Source organism: Lates calcarifer, linkage group LG8, assembly GCF_001640805.2.
Source record: "Lates calcarifer isolate ASB-BC8 linkage group LG8, TLL_Latcal_v3, whole genome shotgun sequence".
Taxonomy (NCBI): domain Eukaryota; kingdom Metazoa; phylum Chordata; class Actinopteri; family Centropomidae; genus Lates; species Lates calcarifer.
This window is the reverse complement of record NC_066840.1, coordinates 12749793-12773861: the sequence shown is the minus strand read 5'-3', so window position 1 is coordinate 12773861 and position 24069 is coordinate 12749793. Positions and strand designations below refer to the sequence as shown.

The 24069-nt window shown below is 41.8% G+C and overlaps 4 protein-coding genes and 3 non-coding genes across 7 annotated transcripts; all 7 read left to right on the top strand.

Moving 5' to 3' along the window:
• The first annotated feature begins 3056 nt into the window (after nucleotides 1-3056).
• Nucleotides 3057-4426, top strand: LOC108885551 (uncharacterized). Its single transcript, XM_018679941.2, has 5 exons — nucleotides 3057-3117; nucleotides 3204-3259; nucleotides 3330-3539; nucleotides 3665-4264; nucleotides 4341-4426. Exons 1-5 carry the CDS (start codon nucleotides 3092-3094, stop codon nucleotides 4409-4411), a joined length of 963 nt encoding a protein of 320 aa, XP_018535457.1. The 5' UTR covers nucleotides 3057-3091; the 3' UTR covers nucleotides 4412-4426.
• A 3839-nt stretch (nucleotides 4427-8265) lies between these two features.
• On the top strand, nucleotides 8266-9614 carry LOC108885549 (uncharacterized). The gene is made up of 5 exons (XM_018679939.2): nucleotides 8266-8326; nucleotides 8413-8468; nucleotides 8536-8745; nucleotides 8874-9472; nucleotides 9549-9614. The coding sequence occupies exons 1-5, from the start codon at nucleotides 8301-8303 to the stop codon at nucleotides 9558-9560; spliced, it is 903 nt and encodes a 300-aa protein (XP_018535455.1). The 5' UTR covers nucleotides 8266-8300; the 3' UTR covers nucleotides 9561-9614.
• A 1238-nt stretch (nucleotides 9615-10852) lies between these two features.
• trnaw-cca (transfer RNA tryptophan (anticodon CCA)) lies at nucleotides 10853-10924 on the top strand. The gene has a single exon. It is a non-coding gene; the product is annotated as a tRNA-Trp (tRNA).
• Nucleotides 10925-11618: 694 nt separating this feature from the next.
• Nucleotides 11619-11690, top strand: trnaw-cca (transfer RNA tryptophan (anticodon CCA)). The gene has a single exon. It is a non-coding gene; the product is annotated as a tRNA-Trp (tRNA).
• An 873-nt stretch (nucleotides 11691-12563) lies between these two features.
• Nucleotides 12564-12635, top strand: trnaw-cca (transfer RNA tryptophan (anticodon CCA)). The gene has a single exon. It is a non-coding gene; the product is annotated as a tRNA-Trp (tRNA).
• A 1792-nt stretch (nucleotides 12636-14427) lies between these two features.
• On the top strand, nucleotides 14428-18533 carry smtnl1 (smoothelin-like 1). The gene is given in 6 exon segments (XM_018679937.2): nucleotides 14428-14775; nucleotides 16327-16717; nucleotides 16720-16963; nucleotides 17053-17167; nucleotides 17334-17485; nucleotides 17740-18533. Coding segments are annotated over 6 exon segments (1350 nt in total). The 5' UTR covers nucleotides 14428-14688; the 3' UTR covers nucleotides 18101-18533.
• A 139-nt stretch (nucleotides 18534-18672) lies between these two features.
• Nucleotides 18673-23567, top strand: LOC108885547 (transcription factor che-1). Its single transcript, XM_018679938.2, has 4 exons — nucleotides 18673-19274; nucleotides 20155-20255; nucleotides 20357-20432; nucleotides 21470-23567. Exons 1-4 carry the CDS (start codon nucleotides 18980-18982, stop codon nucleotides 22273-22275), a joined length of 1278 nt encoding a protein of 425 aa, XP_018535454.1. The 5' UTR covers nucleotides 18673-18979; the 3' UTR covers nucleotides 22276-23567.
• The last annotated feature ends 502 nt before the right edge of the window (nucleotides 23568-24069 follow it).

Below are 24069 nucleotides of genomic sequence, written 5' to 3'. Positions count from 1 at the left end.
AGTGCAGCCGTTCTTATCGAGTCAGTGCCTCCCAGCTTCAGTTTTATGAGCGAAGCTAGAATGCATAAGACAAGAGGTGGAGTCACCATCTTGTCTGATTATTCCCTGCAATGTAAGAAGATATCTTATGGACATTTGGCTTCTTTTGAGAAATGTGTCTCTTCAGTTGAATTCTTCTTCTCAAGCTACGTTCATAGACTACCTAAATACTATGCAACCTTTTCTGATGACTTTGCTGAACTGCTGTCTCTAATATGTATTGACTTCGACTTTGTAGTTACTGTTGATTGAACTGGCGATTTGAACATCCATGTTGACAGTGTTGTAGTGTTCTTGATAACTATGGATTGACTCAGCGTGTGTTGGAGCCTACACACAACAAAGGGCACACTCTAGATTTAATCATCTCTGAGGGTCTCATCATTTCTATGGTTGTGTTGCCCTCTCTGATCACTCCTGTGTTTTCTTTGAGAGCACTACCTCCATGCACGCAAATGTTCAAAAAGACTTAATCAGAGAACGATCAATCACTGAAAACTCCAGTGGAATATTTACTCATGTGTCCTCTCCCACACCCGCCCTCTTATGTCCCTGTTAATGAGCTTGTAGATCATTTAAAATCAAAAATTACAAATTACTTTTATATTTTGTCTTGATGCCTTTTATATTTTATGTAAAGCACTTTGAACTGCCTTGTTGCTGAAATGTACTTAAACTTGCCTCATGAACACAGTTTTTAATTGAACTGAAATTGAACTAATGTGTATAAAGCTTAATGTAAAATAACTGACCTCCAGTGACCTGAATGAGACTGTACTCAGTTTCACTGAATCTCCTCCACCAGCAGGGCACAAAGAAATCAATGTCTGTCTGACTTCTGACAGGGTTAAACACACACCTGGTTAATGTTTAAAAGTACACAAGTAGCACATTTCAATCCAAGAAAAAATACTAAAACGTCTGTTTACTGACCATACTTGGACAGAGCAGTGACACATTTTATGTAGTTTGGGCTCTGTACTCAGTTCAGTGGGTCTGACTGTAAAGTGAAGTGCTGACTTTCAGCTTTACTCTTGTTTGAGGGTGTTCACATCAGAACATATACATAGCATCAACCATGTAGTTTTTATGGCTGGATATTGGAATAGCCTTTGTTGGTCAAGTAAATCTATCATATCACATAACATATAAAAGTAAAAGTACTCATTCTGCAGAAAAATCCCCCCCCATAACTGATATATGATTACATACAGTGTGATACTATTAGCCCCCAACATGACACTGCTTTTTTGTCAGAAGTCATGAGGCAAAAAGGTTGGGAGCCACTGGTGTAACCTCTAACAATGTTTAAGCTTATCAGATGTTTTTTAATGTGAAGTAACTCTATTGTCAAATAAATGTATACATCCTCTACAAGTTATTTCACCAGGTAGATCCGAGTAGAAGATGCTACAATAAATCATGTTTTTTAGACTCAAATCCGTCCTTCTTTCTGTGAAACACTTCACAGTTTTTCTCCTCATGCCTCTCAAACTGTCTCAGAAGAGAAAACTACCCTGACAGAGCTTCCCCACCATATATTGCAGACATGGAAACTGTGATGAAGGGGCACAAACAGATACTGTTGTGTATTAAGAGGCCACAACGTTGTGAACCACTGCTCTATATTACCACAGCACACAGACTTAATTAAAGAGTGATGCGTGGTGTATAATGGTGAATTTCAGCAAACAGTATGATTACAGGTGATTTTAGTGTCGGGATGGGACCTGGTTGAGGTAAAATCAATGCGCAAGGACTTACAGCTACAGCAGTTGTGAGTAAGAATCGTGCATGGGATCACACAGCAGAGAGCGTCTGATCTATTTCCACTCCCCGGCTGTCTGATGTGTTTTCGTGGCAGGATGTGTACTTACGTGAAACTATGCCCTCCTACCGTGATCCCATTGTCCATACCATCCACATATTGTTCGTACTGTAAGATGTAAGAACCCGGCGGGGAGGACCCACATGCTGCGGCCGCTGCTGACAGGGTGGGCGGGGTGCAGCGACTTCTGGGGTTTTTTCTTCATGAGATAAAAACACATAAGTCAGCTTCTGTGCTGCTGTTCCCATCTGTGGTCTCTCACCGTGCTTCCCCCAGGTCCAAATGCCCCTTATTATATTCTCTTAAGGTCTCTTAAATTAATATCATCGTTATTAAAAAATAACGTAATCAGTAAAAAGTAAATCAATACTCTACAGCTGTTGCAACTTCAACTGATAAATATGACAACATCAAATAAAACGTTATACAGATTTAGGCTAAAGACAAAAACATTGAATGCAGTATTTGAATGGAAGGCTACACTTTTAGTGTGTTGGCGCCACCGTGTGACCTTTTAATAAAATTGCATTGCCTTTTGAAAAAGCTGATCTCCAGTCGTTCCAGATCAAGTTGGCCTGTTCTAATGTGACGGGAAACATTACAATGTTTAAGATGGATGAAATCATCGAGTTTTATTCAAGACTCACATAGGTGAATACATAAGTGAGGCCTCCAGATGAAGACTATAAATGTTAATGTGTGAATTAAGTTTTCTAATTGGAAAAACAGGAAAGCTGGCACCAACTCAAGTCATGTGTGTAGGAGAACCCAGTTTAAGGCCTCTGTGGAAGGATGGCCAATATCAGGAGCACAGCTGAATTTCCCATGAGAGAATAGCTTCATTAGCAGTTTATGATTTGAACTAAATGTTTAATGTTACATAAATTTCCAAACAAATAAAGTCAGTTCTGTGCCCCAAGAGTCACATGGTTCAGAAAAATAATTAATTTTGATAGAACTGAGTAGATTAATGGCTTCATCAAACTGCATTAGATATCTATAAAATGTCCTGAATAACAAGGAAATGAATAATAAGTAAATAAAACATGTTTTACTTTTGCATTCAGACACAATATTTTGCACCTGAAACAAACCGTTGAGGTTTGATCCTCCTTTGCTGAGAGTCACTCACCAGCAGCTGTGCATCGTTAGCTTGTTAAGCTCTGATTGATCAGGCAACATATATAAACCCTCTTGTTTCACAGTGTCTTCAGTGCCTTCAACATGGTGACTGCACGGTTCTTCTCAGGGTAAGGTGCTGTGTTGCTTTTTGTTTGCTGTTTGGCTGGTTGCTGGGAAAATGCTGATTGTTTTGTCTTATTTTCAACTGTTTCAGGGCTTCCCTCTTTGCCTTGCTGATTGTGGACATATGCTGCCTTCCTGTAAAGAAAGGTAACTTCTTCAGCCACTGTGGTAAAACATTCATTTGAATTTGCTTCTGATGACCTTCTCTTGTGCCCAGGCTCTAGCCCCAGCGCTCCCGCTGCAGGTGTCTCCGCACCGGCTTATCAGCCTGCACCGCAGCCAGAGCCCAGTTTGTCTCAACCAGCAGTACATGTTGGCTCTAGTTCCTCCTCTAGACCTGTTGTGTCCAGACACCATGGCAGTACAGTGGGATATCATGCTGTTGCCCCACCACCACCAGGGGCAGCTTCCCAACCTGGCCCACATGGTAGCAAATCTAATGCTATATGTGCATAAAACCTGGATTTTTTTTATATTCCATACACTCTACTATACTGCAATACTGGTAACCTGTTTGTCCCCCCCCCCCTTCCCTTTTTTTTCTTAACTCAGAAGTTGACTGGGCTCTTGCACCTCCTGGTGTCTTCTCTGGTGAGGAACAGCCAGCTCATGCTCCTGTTCATTCCGGTACATCTGGGTATGTGAGTCCACCTTATCCACCTTATCCACCTCAACCAATGTATGAGGCAGGGGAGCTGTCTCATTATGAAGAGAACTATGAGATGGGTGACTACCTGCGTGAGACAGAGGATCAAGGTTACGCAGCACCAGCGCCTCCTCCACCTATGCCCATGTCTGCTGAACCAAGCTTCACCAGCCCTCCTCGGCCAGGGCCTGGTCCTGGTGTTGGTGGAGGCTGGGGTGGTTATCCTTACTTTGACTACAGGCTCCTGTATGGCGATTACCCTCCAGGCACATACACTCACTTCAGCAGCAACTTCGAGCAGGGGGCAGACTACTGGTATGACGATCACTACATAAGATATGATCCCTATGACCCTGCACCTGTACAAGAACCACAGACCTTCACAGCCCCTCAACGCTCTGAGGAGCCAAAGACTCCTGTGAAGGCTCCAGCTACTGGTGGTCTTGGTTCTTCCCCTGGAAGCTTCAGACGGCCAACTCTGGCCAAGACGCTACAACCCAGGCAAGGTATGTTGACATAATTTGGCAAACAATATCAGTCTTATTGTAACTTGTACTGATGTTGACCCCTTCCTGTCTTAAGGGTGGCTACTGAGTGGATCCTCCAGCATGAACTGGTCTCTGAACCCAATAAAGATCTTGTCAAATACTTGAGCATCATGTATTTAATGTAAAAGGAACCCTGGATGTCAAAACAACCTGCAGCCAACACTACATGGAAAATGATCACTATTGGTAGTTCAGTTGTGTCTTCATTAGGCTTTTATATATGGCACATGCTACTTATGACAACCTTGCACTGATCAGCCACAACATTTAAAACCCCTGACAAATGAAGTAACTGTTACAATGTTCTGCTGGGAAACTGTGGGTCCTGTTCATCTGGCTGTAACTGACACATACCACCCACCTAAACACTGCAAACAAGGCCCTTGCCTTTCAGGAAAAAGCTCCCACCACACAATGTTCAAATAGCACAGTCCTGGTTGACCTGGCTTCCAAACTCTTTAAACTCAGAAGCAGCAGGAAGTTTGCCATCACAGATCACTCTGCAGCACTAGAAAGCAATAGAGGGAGAACACAAGACACCAAGTTAGCAACATGCATCTGTAAGGTGACTGTACAAATGGAGAGAAGAGCCCAGTGCATCATGGGAAATCCCCTAATCTAAGTCTAACATCATAACTAAGGGATGGTTCAGGCAAGCCTTAGCAGGTCCTAACATTTTATCCAAAACAGGGACCAATGATTTAAGGTACAATGGTGCCTGACCAATAAGGACTAGGTGAGGAGGATGATTTTAAACTCTATTCTAGATTGAACAGGAAGCCAATGCAGAGAAGCTAACATAGGAGAAATATGATCTATTTTCCTAGTTCTGGTCAGTAATTGTGCCACAGCATTTTGGATCAGCTGGAGAATCTTTAGAGACTTGTTTGAAGGAGCCTCATAATGAATTGCAATAGCACAGCCTGGAAGTAACAAATGCATGGACTAGTTTTTCTGCATCTTTTTGAGACAGGAAGTGCCTGGCTTGGCAATATTACGCAGGTGGAAGAAGGCTGTCTTGTTTTATATTTGTTTTATATGGGAGCCAAAGGACATATCTTGATCAAAGATAACACTAAGATTCTTTACAGTGGGGCTGGAGATCAGGGCATTGCCATCTAGCATAACTATATTATTAGAAAATGTTTCTGAGGTGTTTGGGGCAATTTAAAATAACTTCAGTTTTGTCTAAGTTTAGTGGCAGAAAATTGCTGGCCACTCAAGTCTTAAACCATGCTTGAAGTTTAGTTAACTGGTTTCATCATCTGGCTTCATTGACAAGTATAGTTGAGTATCATCTGCATAACAGAGGAAGTTTATGGAGTATTTCCTGATAACATTGCCTAAAGGAGGCATATAAAAGGTGAATCGAACTGGTCCAAGCACAGACCCTTGAGGAACTCTGTGTCTAACTGTCTACATGGAGGATTCATCATTAACATAAACAAACCGAAGCCTGTCAGATAGATAGGACTTAAACCAGTTTAATGTGGTTCCTTTAATGCCAATAAAATGCTCCAGCCTCTGTACCAGAATGTGATGGTCAGTTGTATCAAAAGCAGCACTGAGATCTAACAAGACAAATACAGAGACAAGTCCGTTGTCTGATGCGATTAGGAGGTTGTTCATAACTTTCACTAGTGCTGTCTCTGTGCTATGATGGGCTCTAAATCCTGAGCAGGTCAACAGATCAAACAATAGTTTAGGATATTGTTGAAATTAGTTGGTGAATGTTGATAGGACAGAAACAGTTTGAGTTAGGTTTTACCACTGTTTCCAAGGATACTGTGTTTGGAGACAAATCAGTGCTGGTTGAGGGCAGGAGGTGGTGAATTTTTTCTCTAGTAGTGAGAATTTTATTATTGAAGAAGCTCATAAAGTCATCACTAGACACAAGACTGTGACTCACTGTCAGCCTAGCTACTGTGCTGAAAAGAAACCTGGGGTTGTTTTTTATATTCCTCTATTAATGATGAGTAATAGGCAGCTCTGGCATTATAGAGGGCCTTCTTATACGTTTTAAGACTATCTTGCCAGGCTAAGCAGGATTCTTCCAGTTTGGTGTTATGCCATATTCTCTCAAGTTTATGCATTGTTTCCTTTAATATGTGGGTTTGGGAGTTAAACCATGGAGCTAACCTGTTTTGTTTTATTATTTTCTTTTTTAGAGGGGCAGTAGCGTCAAGTGTTGTTCATAATGAGCCTGCAGTGCTGTTTATAAGATGATCAGTTTAGGCAGAACTAAAGCTAGGGTAGGAGTCCTGTGTTATATTGAGATATAGCACTGAATTAAGAACAGAAGGAATCAGTCCTTTAAATTTAGCTATATCACTATCAGAAAGATATCTACTAAGGACATGTTTGCCAAATGACATTTAGTCCAATGATAAGAATTCAAAAGTTATTAAATAGTGGTCTAATGAAAGAGAATTCTGAGGTAATACTTTTAGATGTTCAATCTCAATGCCATAAATCCAATAAAGGTCAAGGGTGTGATTGAAACAGCGAGTGGGTTTATTTACACATTGGGAGAAGCCAATAGAGTCCAGTAATTAAATATATGCGGAGCTAAGGCTATTGTTGTTGATGTCCACATGAATATTAAAATCACCTACTTTAATAACTTTATCTCTTTTAAGGACTAAACTTGATAAGAACTCTGAGAATTCAGATAAAAAGTTAGAGTAGAAGGTGGATACACTATAACAAAAAGAACTGGCTTCAGTGTTTTCCACTTTGGATGTGACAGACTAAGAACAAGGCATTCAAATGAGTTACATTTGAGTCTAGGTTTAGGGTTAATTAATAAACTTTAATATTAAATGCCTGAACTCCACCTCCTTGGCTGGTGTTTCGAGTTATGGGAGTATTAATATGACTGAGGGGAGGTGGATTCATTCTGACATACTCATCCTGGCACAGCCAGGTCTCAGTTATGCAAAATAAATAAATATGACAATCTGAAATCAAATAATTTACTAGCACAGCTTCAGATGAGAGGGATCTCATGTTTAATAATTCACATTTAATTCTCTCATTAAAGTAACATCTGGGTGAATCCAGGATCCAAGGTTTCCCAGCAGAACAGGAGATGATTGTTATTCACTTCATCTGTCTGTGGTTTTAATGTAGTGGCTGATCAGTGTATGCCTGTGAGCTAACTTTAATTCACCAATTAACCTCCATGGACATTTTTTTTTTTTCTTTTAAAGGTTGTTTCAAACTAGATCATGTAAAATGCTTTGAATCATTTCTATGAGATACCACTCTGAAGTCTAACCATAAAGTAACTGGTTTAAAAAAAAAAACATTACATGCCATGTGACAGTGCTTAGTCAAGCCATACTGCAAGTTTGAACCTGTTACCTGTGGTGGGCCAGCTGAACACCTAGGACTGGACTGTCAGAGTGCTCTCTGCAGTCATTCAGAATGCCAAATGCACGGTCTTGGAGATTGGTTGTCCTGAGCTAAGGCCTTCTCCGGTGTGTTTGATACCAAACCACACAGTTTTGTTATGTGTGTGTATGAGAACACAATTTAAGACCTCTTTGATTTGATGGTCAATATCAGGCCCACATCTAGATTTCCCATGAGAGCATAGCTTCATTAGCAGTTCATGATTTTAACTAAATATTTCTTTATAATGTTACATAAATTGCCTAACAATAAAAGTCAGCACTGTGCCCCAAGAGTAACATGGTTCAGAAAAATAATTAATTTTGATAGAACTGAGTAGATTAATGGCTTCATCAAACTGCATTAGATATCTATAAAATGTCCTGAATAACAAGGAAATGAATAATAAGTAAATAAAACATGTTTTACTTTTGCATTCAGACACAACATTTTGCACCTGAAACAAACCGTTGAGGTTTGATCCTCCTTTGCTGAGAGTCACTCACCAGCAGCTGTGCATCGTTAGCTTGTTAAGCTCTGATTGATCAGGCAACATATATAAACCCTCTTGTTTCACAGTGTCTTCAGTGCCTTCAACATGGTGACTGCACGGTTCTTCTCAGGGTAAGGTGCTGTGTTGCTTTTTGTTTGCTGTTTGGCTGGTTGCTGGGAAAATGCTGATTGTTTTGTCTTATTTTCAACTGTTTCAGGGCTTCCCTCTTTGCCTTGCTGATTGTGGACATATGCTGCCTTCCTGTAAAGAAAGGTAACTTCAGCCACTGTGGTAAAACATTCATTTGAATTTGCTTCTGATGACCTTCTCTTGTGCCCAGGCTCTAGCCCCAGCGCTCCCGCTGCAGGTGTCTCCGCACCGGCTTATCAGCCTGCACCGCAGCCAGAGCCCAGTTTGTCTCAACCAGCAGTACATGTTGGCTCTAGTTCCTCCTCTAGACCTGTTGTGTCCAGACACCATGGCAGTACAGTGGGATATCATGCTGTTGCCCCACCACCACCAGGGGCAGCTTCCCAACCTGGCCCACATGGTAGCAAATCTAATTCTATATGTGCATAAAACTTGGCTTTTTATATTCCACACACTCTACTATACTGCAATACTGGTAACCTGTTTGTCTCCCCCCCCCCCCCCCTTCCCTTTTTTTTCTTAACTCAGAAGTTGACTGGGCTCTTGCACCTCCTGGTGTCTTCTCTGGTGAGGAACAGCCAGCTCATGCTCCTGTTCATTCCGGTACATCTGGGTATGTGAGTCCACCTTATCCACCTTATCCACCTCAACCAATGTATGAGGCAGGGGAGCTGTCTCATTATGAAGAGAACTATGAGATGGGTGACTACCTGCGTGAGACAGAGGATCAAGGTTACGCAGCACCGGTGCCTCCTCCACCTATGCCCATGTCTGCTGAACCAAGCTTCACCAGCCCTCCTCGGCCAGGGCCTGGTCCTGGTGTTGGTGGAGGCTGGGGTGGTTATCCTTACTTTGACTACAGGCTCCTGTATGGCGATTACCCTCCAGGCACATACACTCACTTCAGCAGCAACTTCGAGCAGGGGGCAGACTACTGGTATGACGATCACTACATAAGATATGATCCCTATGACCCTGCACCTGTACAAGAACCACAGACCTTCACAGCCCCTCAACGCTCTGAGGAGCCAAAAACTCCTGTGAAGGCTCCAGCTACTGGTGGTCTTGGTTCTTCCCCTGGAAGCTTCAGACGGCCAACTCTGCCAAGACGCTACAACCCAGGCAAGGTATGTTGACATAATTTGGCAAACAATATCAGTCTTATTGTAACTTGTACTGATGTTGACCCCTTCCTGTCTTAAGGGTGGCTACTGAGTGGATCCTCCAGCATGAACTGGTCTCTGAACCCAATAAAGATCTTGTCAAATACTTGAGCATCATGTATTTAATGTAAAAGGAACCCTGGATGTCATGGTCAAAACAGCCTGCAGCCAACACTACATGGAAAATGATCACTATTGGTAGTTCAGTTGTCTTGTCCTAGGCTTTTAACCATGGCACATGCTACTTTTCTCAACCTCATGCCTGAGAACTAACTTTAGTTGACAATCCACAACATGGACACAGGTGTCTGGGTGTAGTGGACCAGCTGCACACCTACAATTTGAACTGTCAGTGTTCTCCACTCAGTATCAATGCAGTAATCATCTGGAAGACTGGTCCTGTGCAAATCCTTTCACTGTGTGGATACAGTACTGTGGTGCATGCTGCCCCTGTAGATCAGAGGGCTGTGCGTTCAGGTCACATCAAGGTCAAATGGAGTATCTCACTTAGAGAAAACAGCTGGTTGGACTGAGTATTATGTCAGTTTTATAGGGAACTGTCAGCCTGCCCTTGCCACAACACTCCACCATGGGCCCAACTTGACCATAGAGGAATCAGTTGAAATAATCAAATTATTACAAAAGTCAATAGTTACACCAAAATAAAAACTTGCACTAAGAGGCAGACCCATGCTAGTGGCATCTCCCTTCTGATATTGGCACAGGAGCTGTAACTACATTCACAGCCAGGTGCATTTCATTGACGAGTGATCAGGTGACACCTGGGTAGAGCTACAGAGAAGAGTGAGGAAAGGGACAAACAAAGCACCAGGAATGCATACAGCCAAAAGAGGAACATTGACAGCAAATTGAACATTCTGTGTTTTCCTCTTTAGAAGTGCAAGGAAAGTTGCCACACAACACATGTTCCCATTAATCTCCTCCTGTGCTTTGACATATAAAAAAATTACTTAGCTGGTCAAGTTCACACAGATGCATAGATTTTCAATCAAAAACCATCTTTCAAAAATGTCCAGCTCTTCAGCACAGACCTTGTGGTGCAACAGTAGCACTTCTGTACATCAAAGAGTTTGGTTCTTACAGTCACCAGATTGGCACTGAAATTTGGGATGATGTATTAGAGCTCTCTCCACCACCAGCTAATATTTTGTTCCTGATGGCAGTGGCCTATGTCACTCTATGGACTGAAGAATACCAAAGTAATGTGATTCATACTCCATGTCCTCTGTAGTCACCAGACCTCAGCTCACTAAATTTAATGTGTCTTTAATGTAGCTTGAATTTTCCTTCAGTGCTAAAAGGCCATTTCACCCTGTAGCTAGAGACCTTGTGGCGCAACGGTAGCGTGTCTGACTCCAGATCAGAAGGTTGCGTGTTCAAATCACGTCAGGGTCAAATAGTTCAATATTGAAGCATTTCTGTATTACTTGGAGAACTAACTGAGAGGATCACCACATCTCAGCTAAAGTGGACACCCATAGGTTTTTGGAGCAACATCTCACAGGCAATTATGGACACTATTGAGAACAAACCCTGTTTCAATGTCACTCAGATCTTTTGCTTCGGCCATCCTGACCTCAACAATGAGGCAGCCCAGTGAGTCTGTCAGAGGAAGAACGAAGCATCACTGCAAGTATGTTTTTTAAAGCTATATAATCTTTGTTCCGTTATGAAATTATTTTATCTAACGGGTATGGTCTATTCCAGGATGATGGTGCCCCAAGCCACAGGGTACAAGGGGTCACTGACTGCTTTTGGTAGTATTCATAGTCACCGGATCTCTACCCAGTTGTACATCTGTGGGAGATTTTGGCCTAACACATCAGACAGCACTCTCCATCAACTTTATCAAAACATCAAATGGGCAAATATCTTCTGGGTGAATGGTGGGAAAAACAACCTCACAAAGTTAAAGGAAAACATACAAAGTTACAAACACCATAGTGTATAGGATAACTATTCACATCAATGTATGTGGCTGATGTGCAGTGTTTAAGTTGGTAGACCAAAGCAAACTGCAATATCTTGGCTCATAGACATTGCGCTGGTATGTCACTCCTCTAAAGGGCCATTACATCTTGTTTCTCAAGACCTTGTGGCGCAACGGTAGCGCGTCTGACTCCAGATCAGAAGGTTGCGTGTTCAAATCACGTCAGGGTCAAGCAGTTCTATTTGCAGGGCATGAGGTGTTGATCATTGTTTATATGGGTGTGAACACAATGTAAATCATATCTTCTGGCCTTTGCAATCACTAGATCTCAGCTAAACTGAACGTCTATCTTGGGACAATGTGTTAGAGGCAATTACCTTTGTGCTTTGTGTCGTCTTGTCCTGTTTGAACTGTCTCTCACACCATATTCTTCTGTGCTCTATGACACATACTCAAATTGCCAAATTGACCTCTATAAATTGCCATTACTGTATTTGACCATGGACCTTGTGGTACAATGGTGATGCATCTGCCTTTGGATCAGATGTCGGGGTCAAACAGTTGAAATTATTTGTGGCTTCATTTGAGCCGCCAGGTGTTCAGACTAAACATCACACTGACGAGAACCTGAGTTGGAGCTTCCTCTTTGTTTGAACTTTATAGAAAAGCTGCCATACCATAGATGCTTTCATTCCATTCAATTAATAACCTGCTCCGTTTCATGTTGCCATTACAGCTCATGGCTACAGACCTAGTGGCACAAATAGAGCATCTGACTCCAGATCAAACGGTTGCATGTTCACAAATCATGTTACGGTTTTTGTCCGTTGGCAGCTGTCTTTTCCAGGACACATATTGCATGAGGGGCCATGCAGCAGGTTCATGAGCGTGAGAATAATGTACATGACCAGATCACCACTAAAATTTGGGGTGATATGTATGGAGGGCGCTCTCCATCCCCTCTTAAACAAACCACCAAATTAGGAAATGTCTTCTGTGCAAAGAACAGCTCAGCTCAGTCCTGAATCCTGCTCCTGCTGTAGTAACGGCCTTTGCACTGGTGTTTTGCTTCCCTGTAAAGTGCCATAACAACCTGTGATTACAGACCTTGTGGCGCAACGGTAGCGCGTCTGACTCCAGATCAGAAGGTTGCGTGTTCAAATCACGTCAGGGTCAAACAGCCATAATGCTCACTGTCTCCCTGGAGTAATGTTGAGCTGGTTCTTTAATGCTCTCTCTTTACTACACACCTTCTTGTGTATTTGGACAAAAACCCATGCTCCAGCATAAAGAACACTGACAATAAATTAAAAATGATTTTTTATTCAAGTTTATGTGCTTTGTGATGTTAAACAGTAAAAAAAACAATGACCTCATACCAGGATTCTGCCATTTTTTATGCATCTAAGCCAAGAAGTAGGAGACAACAGGAAGAGTGGTTCACCACAGCCCATTATAAAGTCAGGCATTCAAGGCAGTGTCTGTCATGAACACACACTTAGACACATGCACATGTTCAGATAAGTGAGGAGAATATGACTGGCATGAAGCATCTCAGTCAATGTAAGGGCAATAATTTCAGATAATCCCTGAATGGTGGCAAAAAATAACGATAATCACACAGCAGCTTTTAACATTTGACTCCGCCCATGGACGCACACAGAGACACTCAGTAACACGAAAACACACTGTCACTGTTTTGTCATCCGTTGCAATTTTCTTGATAGGAGTTGCATATAAATCTCTCAACATCCCCTTTGTTTTTCACATTTGACAGGATCATGTCCTTTGGTTTTACAAACATACAAACTACAACAGATGTGTAATTGTGCTTTAGTGATTGGGCCACAAGCAGGAGGGAGTGTGAGAGATACACAAGAAGGCGCTGACATATTTATAGCCCCCAAGACTAAGACAGAGAGGAGGAGGAGAAAAGGATGTGGAGGGGGCAGGAGAAGGTAATGACAGACAGAGTGGGAATAAAGATAGGCATTTATTTTTAAAACCATCTGTTTTGTGTTGAATGAGTTGATGCGGTGTTTAGCCGAGACAACATGCTGAGAAGATGGGTCTTGTTTAACTTATACACTCTTGTTTATACTGTATCTATATTTCATTTGAACGCATGGAAGGATAAAAAGAGATAAGATTAAAAAAAGAAGTGCAAAAGCCTGATGACGGTGAACAGGGATTTAATGAATACAAATGAGAAATAGAAAATGAAAACAAAGTGATGGAAAATGTATGTTTTGATTATTTGTGTATTATTTGAATGTTGTCCTGGTCCACACAAAAAGAAAAAAAAATCACACAGGCAGGAATTATATGACAGTAAACACACTGATTTCTCTCGTATCCAGTGAGCAAACTGTTTGCTGTTGTGTTTGTTTGTGTCCAACTGTTGCTTTTAGTTGACACAGTGAAGACTGACTCAGTTATATTCCTGTACTGTGTTTGGACAATGTGGTAAATAAAGATTCTCAAAATTTGGCCTAGTACATACTGTATGTGTGTGAAGCCTTCTATTATTCACATTTAAATGTCCCTTTAATTTCCTTCATTTGTGAATGGTCAGATATTTTGGGCAATAAAATTGTTTGATTTCTTTCTGACAACTGAACAATAACAGTTGTGGACTAATGTCTGCACTCATTCGAACATATTAGCGCTGTTAAACTGCATCCAAATCAACATTCCCTATTAAAATGCACACTGTGTTGTCTGTGCACACAGGCATGTTTAAAGGACTGTATGCACGCACCCACGTGTTTGAGTATACGTGTGTGTACAGCCATGGTTTCCACAGCAGACGCAGCTGTCCGGCCCGACGGACTGCGCCTATGTCACTGTGACTCTATTTCAGGACCTAGTGTTGTTCAAAAGGTCAGATAAAGAAGCGTAGGAATCCTCGCAAAGCAGTGGGTGGGGGTGTCGGGTGAACGGGGGTGAAGGCGGATATCCACAAACCGACGCACACGCATCACAAACACTGGGGCAGTGCTGACAGAAAGAGAGGGGGGAGAAAGGGAGACAGGGACAGGAGAGTGTTAAGAGTGGAGTAGTGAGGAGCAGAGAGTGAGACATTACGCAGGGCTCCTGTGAAGAGGACTCACTTTTGGCTGAATGAAAACTTTCTAGGGAAGACAGACAGGAAGTCCTGGGGTGTTAGTTTAAACACAAAAACGTCTGATTGACCTTTGATCCACTTTATAAAGAAACTTATCTGAACATGATGGATGGAGAATCACCCAACCAGGAGACATCTGAGACTACAGAGACGACTAATCAGACTGACACCAACAACAACAGCAACCAGGTGTGTGTTCTTTGCGTGTTAATATGAAAGTGTGGAGTAAAAACCCTCCTGTTTGTGACACCCACAATGACTGGCATTATGCTCTGTACCAGGAATAGGCAGTAAGAGTATCTGTGACCATGGCAGGTGTTTGTGTTAAGAGTGAGGACAGCAGGACAAGAAAAGTGGTTTTGGTTCCTTTTGCTGTGTGCTACACCTGTTCTTCACTGCTGACTGAAAAAAACGACACGCAGACACAGACAACACAAGTTATGCAAAGTAATGTACACACAAACACACACTGTGGAGTTTCCTATTACCTCTGATGAGTCACCACTGCGAGGCCTGACCTGGAGTGACCGTTCCTGCAGTAGGTCATTAAAAAACACAGCACATGGGCTTAATGCTGATATTTTCATAGTGATCTAAAAACAATTAAATCATATTCAACTCTGAATTAAAGTATTATGTCACAATGTGTTTACAATAAGCTCTGAAATCACAAGACTGCCATTGAGAAGTAGACTGATGACATTTTTATTTCCACAGGTTTTTTTTATAATCCTAAGATTATTTAAAAAAAAAAACCTAACTGTATACTTAATTTGATGTGGTTTTAATAACCACAAAAAGATCATTTAACATCTGAAAGTTCAACCTCTCTGCTGGATCTACATAAGCGAGATACTCAACAAATCCCAGACTAGAGCTCCAGGTCTCACATTACGTGGTCCATGATATCCCTAGAGTAGTGTGGGCACAAGTTTTAGCAGGCCAGCGTATTACATAATGTTACTATTCAAACAGAGGCCATGTTCCTAATTATTCAAACAAGACTGTCATAGATTGACTTCATATTCTTTGCATTTTTGAAAGAGATTCATCTCCATATCATGATCAGTAACCACAAGGCAAGGACTCAAAAGCACTACTCCAAAAAGAGATTTGGGTAAAAATAAATAAATAAATAAATAAACCACAGTCTTTACTTGGAAGCAAAAGTTTGGTACACAGGCAGGCAGACTAAACCACAAGGCAAAGTCAAAAACAGAGAAAGAGGTCGAGCACAGGAGGAAAAACACAGGGAACAAATGCTGGAACGCTTGTTACAAAGGGTGAAGACAAACTGGCACAGAGGGGAGGGAGCACACAGACTAAATGCACTCAGAGAGAGGAGACAGTGAGACACAGGTGCAACACGTTAGGGTGGGGCAGACAATCAATCACAGGTGTGGGAAACACACAAGGGCATGAAGTGAATCTGCGACAGGGAGGTGAGAGTGAGCGAAAAAAATAAAACAGCAAACTCAATGATATAAAAGGAGAAGAACAAAAAACACACTGTAGTGTGTAGGGCCAGACATGACACTATGCTTTGATTTATACTGACACATATCATTTTTATATTATTTGCATCTTCAGCATTTTTTCAATACATCTGACCACTAACCTGCTAAAACAACAAACAAGATTCTTGGGAGAGAGAAAAATAGTGGACACAAAAACTCAGACTAACAAATAAATGGCATGAGATCCATAACAAAACACTGTTTTATGTTTCTGGTCCTGTAGGCAGATGAGCCAGGGCTGGAGGAGAATAAAGACACAGGGACAGGGCACTCAGAGGGGGAGACAGCAGAAAGTCAGGGGGAAGTGGAAGCAGGGGAGCAGGGGGAGGAGAAGACAGCGCCACAACAGGGAGAAGGGGAGGAGGTAAATGCTGGAGATACAAACAAGCCCCAGACTGCATTGGAGCCTGTTGGAGGTGACGCTGAAGAGGCTGGAGAAGATCAAGACAAAGAATCTACTGATGTAAAGGATCCTGGACCGATAAATGGGGGAAAAGAAGGCAAGAAAGAGGTGGTGGAAGACGGGAAAGGAGGGCAGGCGGAGGAAGTCGAGACTGGGAAAGATGGAGAGGGGGTAAAGGACGAAGCCAAAGTTGAAGAGAGGAGCAAAACTGAGGAAAGGCAAAGGAAGAAGAGAAAGATGTGAGCGGAGAAGTGGCAAAGGGGGCAGAAAAGAAAAAAGAAGCAGACGTAGAGATGAAAGACAAAGGAAAAGCAAAGGAGGTAGAAAAGCAAGGGAAGCCCAAAAGAAAGAGTGGTCCTCCCTCCTCTTCTCTCTCCCGGCCAAGACCCTCTGCACGCTCCATCAGAGCAGCTGCTAAAAACGACATTATTGCCAAGTTTCAACAAGGTGCACCAGAGTAAGTCATTACACACAACTTCAAATACTAGTTTAGAAAGTGACACTAAATATTGGCCCAGAGACGATGTAATATGGTGACATTTTTAGGACACCAATACCCCGCAACTTCAAAATCCAGAGGTCATCTGCAGCTGTGGCCACAGGAGCTTCAATCAAACAGAAGATTCTTCACTGGTGTCGCAACAAAACTCGAAACTATGAGGTGAGTTCAATGCACGATCTTCATCCAAAGTCTCACACTCAACTAATGTTCTGAATTGTTCTCTAGGTCTGAGACCAGGGAATGAACCAAATAAAGATAATTAGATGCTTAGATTAAGATGTGTTTTATCCTGTGTCTATTCAGTTCCTGTCCCCTCATATTTTAGGGCATCAACATAGAAAACTTTTCATCGTCCTGGTGTGACGGGATGGCGTTCTGTGCTCTGATTCATCGTTTCTTCCCAGACGCTTTTGACTACAGCTCCCTGAGTCCGGAGGAGAGGGAGAAAAACTTTACTCTGGCCTTCAAAACTGCAGAGTATGGAGTATTTCACTCTCCCTCCTTCATTTTTTCTCTTGGTTCAGTTCAGATCATTATTGTCCCACATGAAGGAACTCGCTTTGCAGAAAGTAAAAACATACACAATAAACACAATAAAACATTTAAAGACAATAGACGTGCTGGTAGTGTACACAGAACACATAATACAGCAAAAGGTTTCTGCAAAATCTAATCTCTCCTTTCCTTTCCTTTCCTTTCCTCTGGCTGGCTGTCTCCTCTCTTCCTCCCAGGTCCCTGGCTGACTGCTGCCCTCTGCTGGAAGTGTCTGACATGATCATGATGGGTAACAACCCAGACCCCATGTGTGTGTTCACGTACGTCCAGTCCCTCTGCCACAGCCTGTCCAAGATAGAGAAAGAGAGGAAGGAAAAAGAAAAGGAGGAGAAAGAGAAGTCCAGTAAGGAGGGAGAAGAGAAAGATAAAGGAGAGCCGTCGACAGAGAGGGATGAGGAGGAATCTGCTGAGGACGGGACGACAGATGGCCAAGAGGAGAAGGAGGAAGAGCCAGAGGGAACCGGTGAGGAGGAAGATGCACCAAAGAGCTGTGAGATGGAGGAAGGTGGAGGAGTGTTAGTCGAGGCAGAGTCGTAGAAAAATATTGACAGCACGCTGAAAGACTGAAAAGACCAAAAAGATTGTTGATGGTTGTGGTACTACAATGAGCAAGTCTTAGTTTGGTGTTGGACTGACTGCTGTCAGGGTCAAAAGGCACAACAGGTCGACTCTCAACTCAAATACTGGTAATGTGATGTTACAGTTAGCTGTTTGAAAGTGGTGTGTTTTGTTTGTTTTTTAATTGACTGCCATGTTTTCTTTGAGCACATAATGCAGAAAATTATAATATTCTATTTGTTGTGTGTTTATACAAAGTCAGAAATTAAATAATGGACTTATGAATTTTAATGTTTTTGTGCAACAATAAAATCTTTGTGTTAAAGGGAAATGTGATGCTCAGCCAAGATGAATGAATTATGACAACAATCTATCAATCATCTATCAATAATAAACCACTTGATGCATGTTGTATTGTATGTACAAGTTAGAGGTACTTGTACTTCACTTGAGTTTTTCCATTTCACGCTATTTTATTATTTTCTACATTTCTCACAGGGAAATGTTGTTATTTTCTACTCTACTACATTTATTCGAACAGCTTTAATTGCTATTTACATTTTAAGATTTTGCATCTGCTCATAAAACACGGCGTCAAAATATTATTGGTTAGTGATTACTTTTAGATATCTTAGCCTTAATTAAATGTTAAAGATGTATGGTATTTTAATTAAAAACACACGCACATTGGCCAAGCCAAGTCAGAACCGAAAAAATTAGAAGCTTCTCTTTTCTGGTAATTACGGTACCAGCCGTCATGCTACCGGAAAGGCCATTGTGTTGTCCCTTTTGTACGCTCACCCTCCGTTTGTGTCGCGCTGTTTTCTAACATCATTCTCGGCGGCAGCAGAGTAAAACATGTCCACAAACATGCCGCCGGGCAGCCTGAACCTGGAGTCACAGCTTCTGTCCATAATGGACGTGCTGGTGAAGGCGGCGGTGGCGGAAATCAGTCAGCTGTTCTCGGAGAGCTCGGCGTCTCTCCGCCTGCACTTAACCCAGAGCCTGAAGGAAAACGAAGCCCTGAGGATGAGGATGAAGGTGATGAGGAGCGAGCTCTTCTCTCTCCGGCTGCAGACCAGGACGAACCGGCCGGCGAGCCGCTTCTCTCCAATCAGAGGAAATATCCCCAAACCACGGGCTAAACCACAAGGTAACGACTACTTTCACTTAAAAAAAATACTTCATACTCGGGTGACAAGCAACGGTCTCCTCTTGCAGACCAATTAACAATTCAAGACCCACTTTCGTCAAATTATAACTAATTACTACCTATTTTAATATCAACATGCTGTGACAGTTACCTTTAAAACATAATCAGTAACGGCTGCTCGTCGTCACGTCACACATGCGTCACGAATTCTGTAGTTTACCGCTCTTCTTCTTATGGCGATCGACAACTTCATCATATATGAGCTTTTGGAGCATTGTGTTTTGGTTTCTTCGTGCTGAATGAGGCTTGGCTGCGAACATCTGCATGTGCTGCAGTTGCTGATTAATTTTAAAAGTTCATGAAATAATAAGTAACTTTACGATTTGAAGATTGGCTCATTTTGTAATGTGTCTGCAGCAGGGTTGTGTTTACTAAAATATGTAATTTAACTTTTGTATGATGTCATATTTATTTTATTTATCTTTAAAAATAAAAATTAAAACAAGATCCTGTGAGTCATTATATTGAGAAACACTCCAAAAATAACAACCCAGTAAGTAGTAGTAAAACTGTTTCTCATTATTTTGAGATACTAAGATGTTATTTTTAGAGAGTTTCTCATTATAATGACTCACAGCATCTTTTTTTATCACATGGCAGAAATAAGCTTCCACATATAACAATACTACTGCTATTGCTTTAAACAAAAGTGATGACCATAATTTACACAACCATTACTGACCAATACTGACGTAATTTTCTCAGTTTGGTCAGAATTCACAGTTCTGATGTTGTGGACACTGACAGTAGGCTATACACCCCCTTACCCATCACCATCAGCTGTCCTGAAATAAACTCTTTTATTATTTTCCTCCTCTAGTTGTCATTAAACCACCAGTGGCTCAAAAGGCTGTAGAGGAAGCTGTTTCTATTTCTCTTCAGCCAGACAACAAGACTTCCTCCTCTTCCACTCAAGTGCAGGTAAACACACTGTACATACTTCCACTTTCAGTGACTGTTAGTTTTGTTTAAAAATGTTTGTGAACTCATGTACGTGTGATCTTATTTGTTACACTCATTAGTGTGCAGATGTGGAGAGTCCAGATGTCATCCTGATCAAGGATGAAGACGACATTGGAGGATGTGGGACAGATGAAGGTGAGTTGGCTGTTTTTAATATCGTCACATCTGATTGACAGTTAGTGAGCCACCACAGCTGAATGGTGCACTGTGTTTTTCTCATGACCACGTCAAGCATATTGGCTAAGACTGGATCAAAAACTGCAGACTTCACTCGACTAGATCTGAACTGATGTGTCATTCTGTAGTGAGCTTCTTTTATGTTTGTTTTTTGGATGACACTGCCAAAGCCATGTAAGATCTCAAGCACTGGCTACACAGCTACACAGACATAGTTAGTTAGTAGTGTCACGTAAATTCAGTGTTGGTTGTATGCTTTTCAGATGATTTGTTGACATAACTAATATATGCATGCCTGTCACAGCAGAAGGAATGTGTTTCCAAACTTGAAATGCCATTTATCCTGCCTCAGAACTTTTAAGGGAAGTTTTTTTGAGGTCAAATCCTGCACTCTTTCCTCTGAAAGACGAGAAACAATTAAATATTTATTAATCTGCAAATAAACACACTTTGACAAGACAGATCATCACAAAAAAATCAGATCAGTCCTTATTATGCACAAATAATATCCCAAATGTTTTCTCTGGTGCTGCCAGCTTTATTATTTTTCTAGGTAAATATCTTAATAGACAAACTGTCTTCTTGTGTGCTTCAGTATATTGAAGCATATGTCATGTTGGAAGTCAGTGAGTTGACTTTCAGCAGGGTGATTTATTACAACAGAGTGTGCATTAAAACATGATGAATTGCACCATTCATCCATGATGACACGTGAAGTTCAGGACTAGCTGATTCAGTATTTGAGGGGCGGGTGAGGGTGCATTTTGGGTGAACATCACCGTACTCATTACTCGTACAACACATCATTCAGCACTAGATAATTAAACTCAGATGTTGCTGAAAGCTTTGCACTTTCAGCTTCTGTATACAGAGTGTGTCATTTTGACACATAGCTAAAAGTTTGAGAGTATTTTCAGGGATATTTTAGAGAAGTTTTATAGATAGAAGCCCTGATTCACAAATGTCATTTTGTCTTTATTTTTGTCGCTTTTCAGGTCAGGATGACTTTGGAAGCCACAGCACGCAGGGAGGTGTTACCACAGGGACTCAGAATTTAGAGTCTGCCGGTTCCTCTTCCTGTCTAACAGGTGATAATGAGGAGCTGAGAATTGTGAGTGTTCACGGCCGAGGAGAAGGGCCTCTGCAGGACGAGAGTGACACCCTCTTCACTGCCTCTGAGCTTCAGGCTTTCAGCTCCCTGTCTCCAGACCACAGCATCACCCACGACAGTCTCCTCACTTTCACCACTGGTGCCAGCGACAGAGGACCAATGAGAGCGATGCAGGATAACAGCGTTGGATTGGTGAGAAACAGCCAGCTGGAGAGAAATCATCCCGCAGTGTTGAATTCTGCAGTAAAAACAACAATAGTGGGAGCTGATGGTCAAGTGGGGCACCCCAGTCACATCAGCCAGTTCCCCCAGCAGCAGAACATCTTCACTCATGGCGTCAACAAATCCCTGGACTGCAGCTTCTGCGGCGAGCGCTTCCTCAGCCGCGAAGACCTAATCGTTCACCGGGCGAGTCACACGGGAGAGTCGCCCGTTCCTTGCACATTGTGCGGCAAGTCGTTCGTCAACAAGACCACGCTGAGCATCCACATGCGCATACACACTGGCGAGAAGCCGTACGCTTGTCCACAGTGCGGGAAGCGCTTCACGCAGAACGGCAGCCTGAAGATCCACCTGAGGACTCACTCCGGAGAGAAGCCGTACACCTGCAACCAGTGCACCGCCAGCTTCAACAACCCCAGCAACCTGCGCAGACACATGATCACACACAACACTAATGGAGTGCTCTGACCATGACTCACGAGAAGATTTAAAGCCTTTTAACATGGAGTTTTGTTACTTTTGCTGACACATGTGCCATGATGTATATTTTGGGGGAATGTGTTTTGTCATGGGTCAGATGTACTTAATGATCTACAAGTCTGGACTGTTGTGTTACAAAATAAGCACTCAAACACACATGATCTCTGTTCACAGAGGTGAGACTTGCATTTTTCTTAATTCTAGGAAAACCAGCAATAGGAAAACAACCTTCAAAGATAAGATGCCTTTTTTATTTTCCTTCCTGGCCAGACAGGCTGGCGGAGTGAATTTTTATACAGTTAGAAAATCGGACAAATTTTTGATGGCTCACGTCATCTCAAGCCCATAATTTAAGGTGACTGTCTTTATGCTACTTGAATAACTTTGTCACCAAGACTTTACCAACTTTGTATCGCAGAGCTGTAGCACAGCACTAGACTGCTACCTGAATGGCTGAATGTGCAGCAGATGCTGATTAGGATCGTAAAAAGAACAAAAACATGGACAGGGACACTGAAATAAAAAGGAAACACAGTACAACTTTGGGTGAGCAATATGGATGCATTTTCTATCGCTGTATGTCGTTTTATATCCTGGTACTGATATATATATATTGTGATACAGTAAGTTTGATGGAAATTCAAAAAATGAGTTCATCTGTAATGGTTGAGAAACTGTTTATTTATTAAATAACCAAACAGGGATTAGTGTCAGACTAATTCAGTTCATTAAAGTACTTACAAATAAAGGTTTTTAAATGGACGTTTCATTGGTATTTTATGGCAGAATCCACTTATGTGGTTGACAAATTTCTGTTATATCACAGTGTGTACTGTCACAAACCACATTTACAAAAGAAAATGTTAAAAGAGTGCTAAGTATTAAGTGTTTTAACCCGTTTAAAGTGGCAGAGTAGTTTCTCCTGTCACACAGCTAATGCAAATTCCCAGATAAACTGACTGAGTGTCAGACGTGGACTCACAGTGTCAGTCGGAACATTAGAACTGACTAGGAATTTAAAGTGTGTGGCTTGTTTTATAGTGATCTCCATACCTAACATTTAGGAGAGGGCCACTTCCCCTCCTGCATTTTTGTGTGCATGTATGTTTCATTTAAAAGCAAACTACCTCCACTGTTGTCTCTGTTGCAGCTCTCTTTCCTCTCTTTTTATACTTCCAGATAGTTTCAGACTGGGCAATAATCAGTTTAGTGTGGATTCTGTCTGTGGATTTGTAGTCATGGATATGCAATTACAAATAAATACTGTTTTCCTTTTTAAACGTCTGACAAGTCTCATTTTGCACCTCTAGAGTGCAGCATTGTTTTTGTTCCCAATAATTATTGTGACTCAGGTTTACTCATACTGTAGCTGTGAGTGGGGGGTAGATGGGCGGGTGGTGGTGGTGGTGGGGACGCTTAAGGAAACAGGGGGAAATTCCTTGCATTGTTCCTCTTTCTGTCCTGCCCACATTAAGTATTGTTTGTTAAGTTTCTACTTGTTTGGCTCAGATTTTGCTCCAGTATCTGTTATGACAAAAATAAATTAAACCTAAGAAGCAGGACTTAAAGTATAATAATAACTCTAAAAGCTTTAAAATAAAAAAGAGAAAACATCAATATTCAACACTTAAAGTGTTACAGTCATACAATGGTCCCAGAATAGTTCTGTGGTCAGGCATGATTCATCTGTTACTGCATGTGTTTCTGACCAGGCGCATGTGGATGATGTGATGGTCGCTGGTAGTGGTTTATATGTGCCAGCAGCTTTTGTCGTGTTGGTGT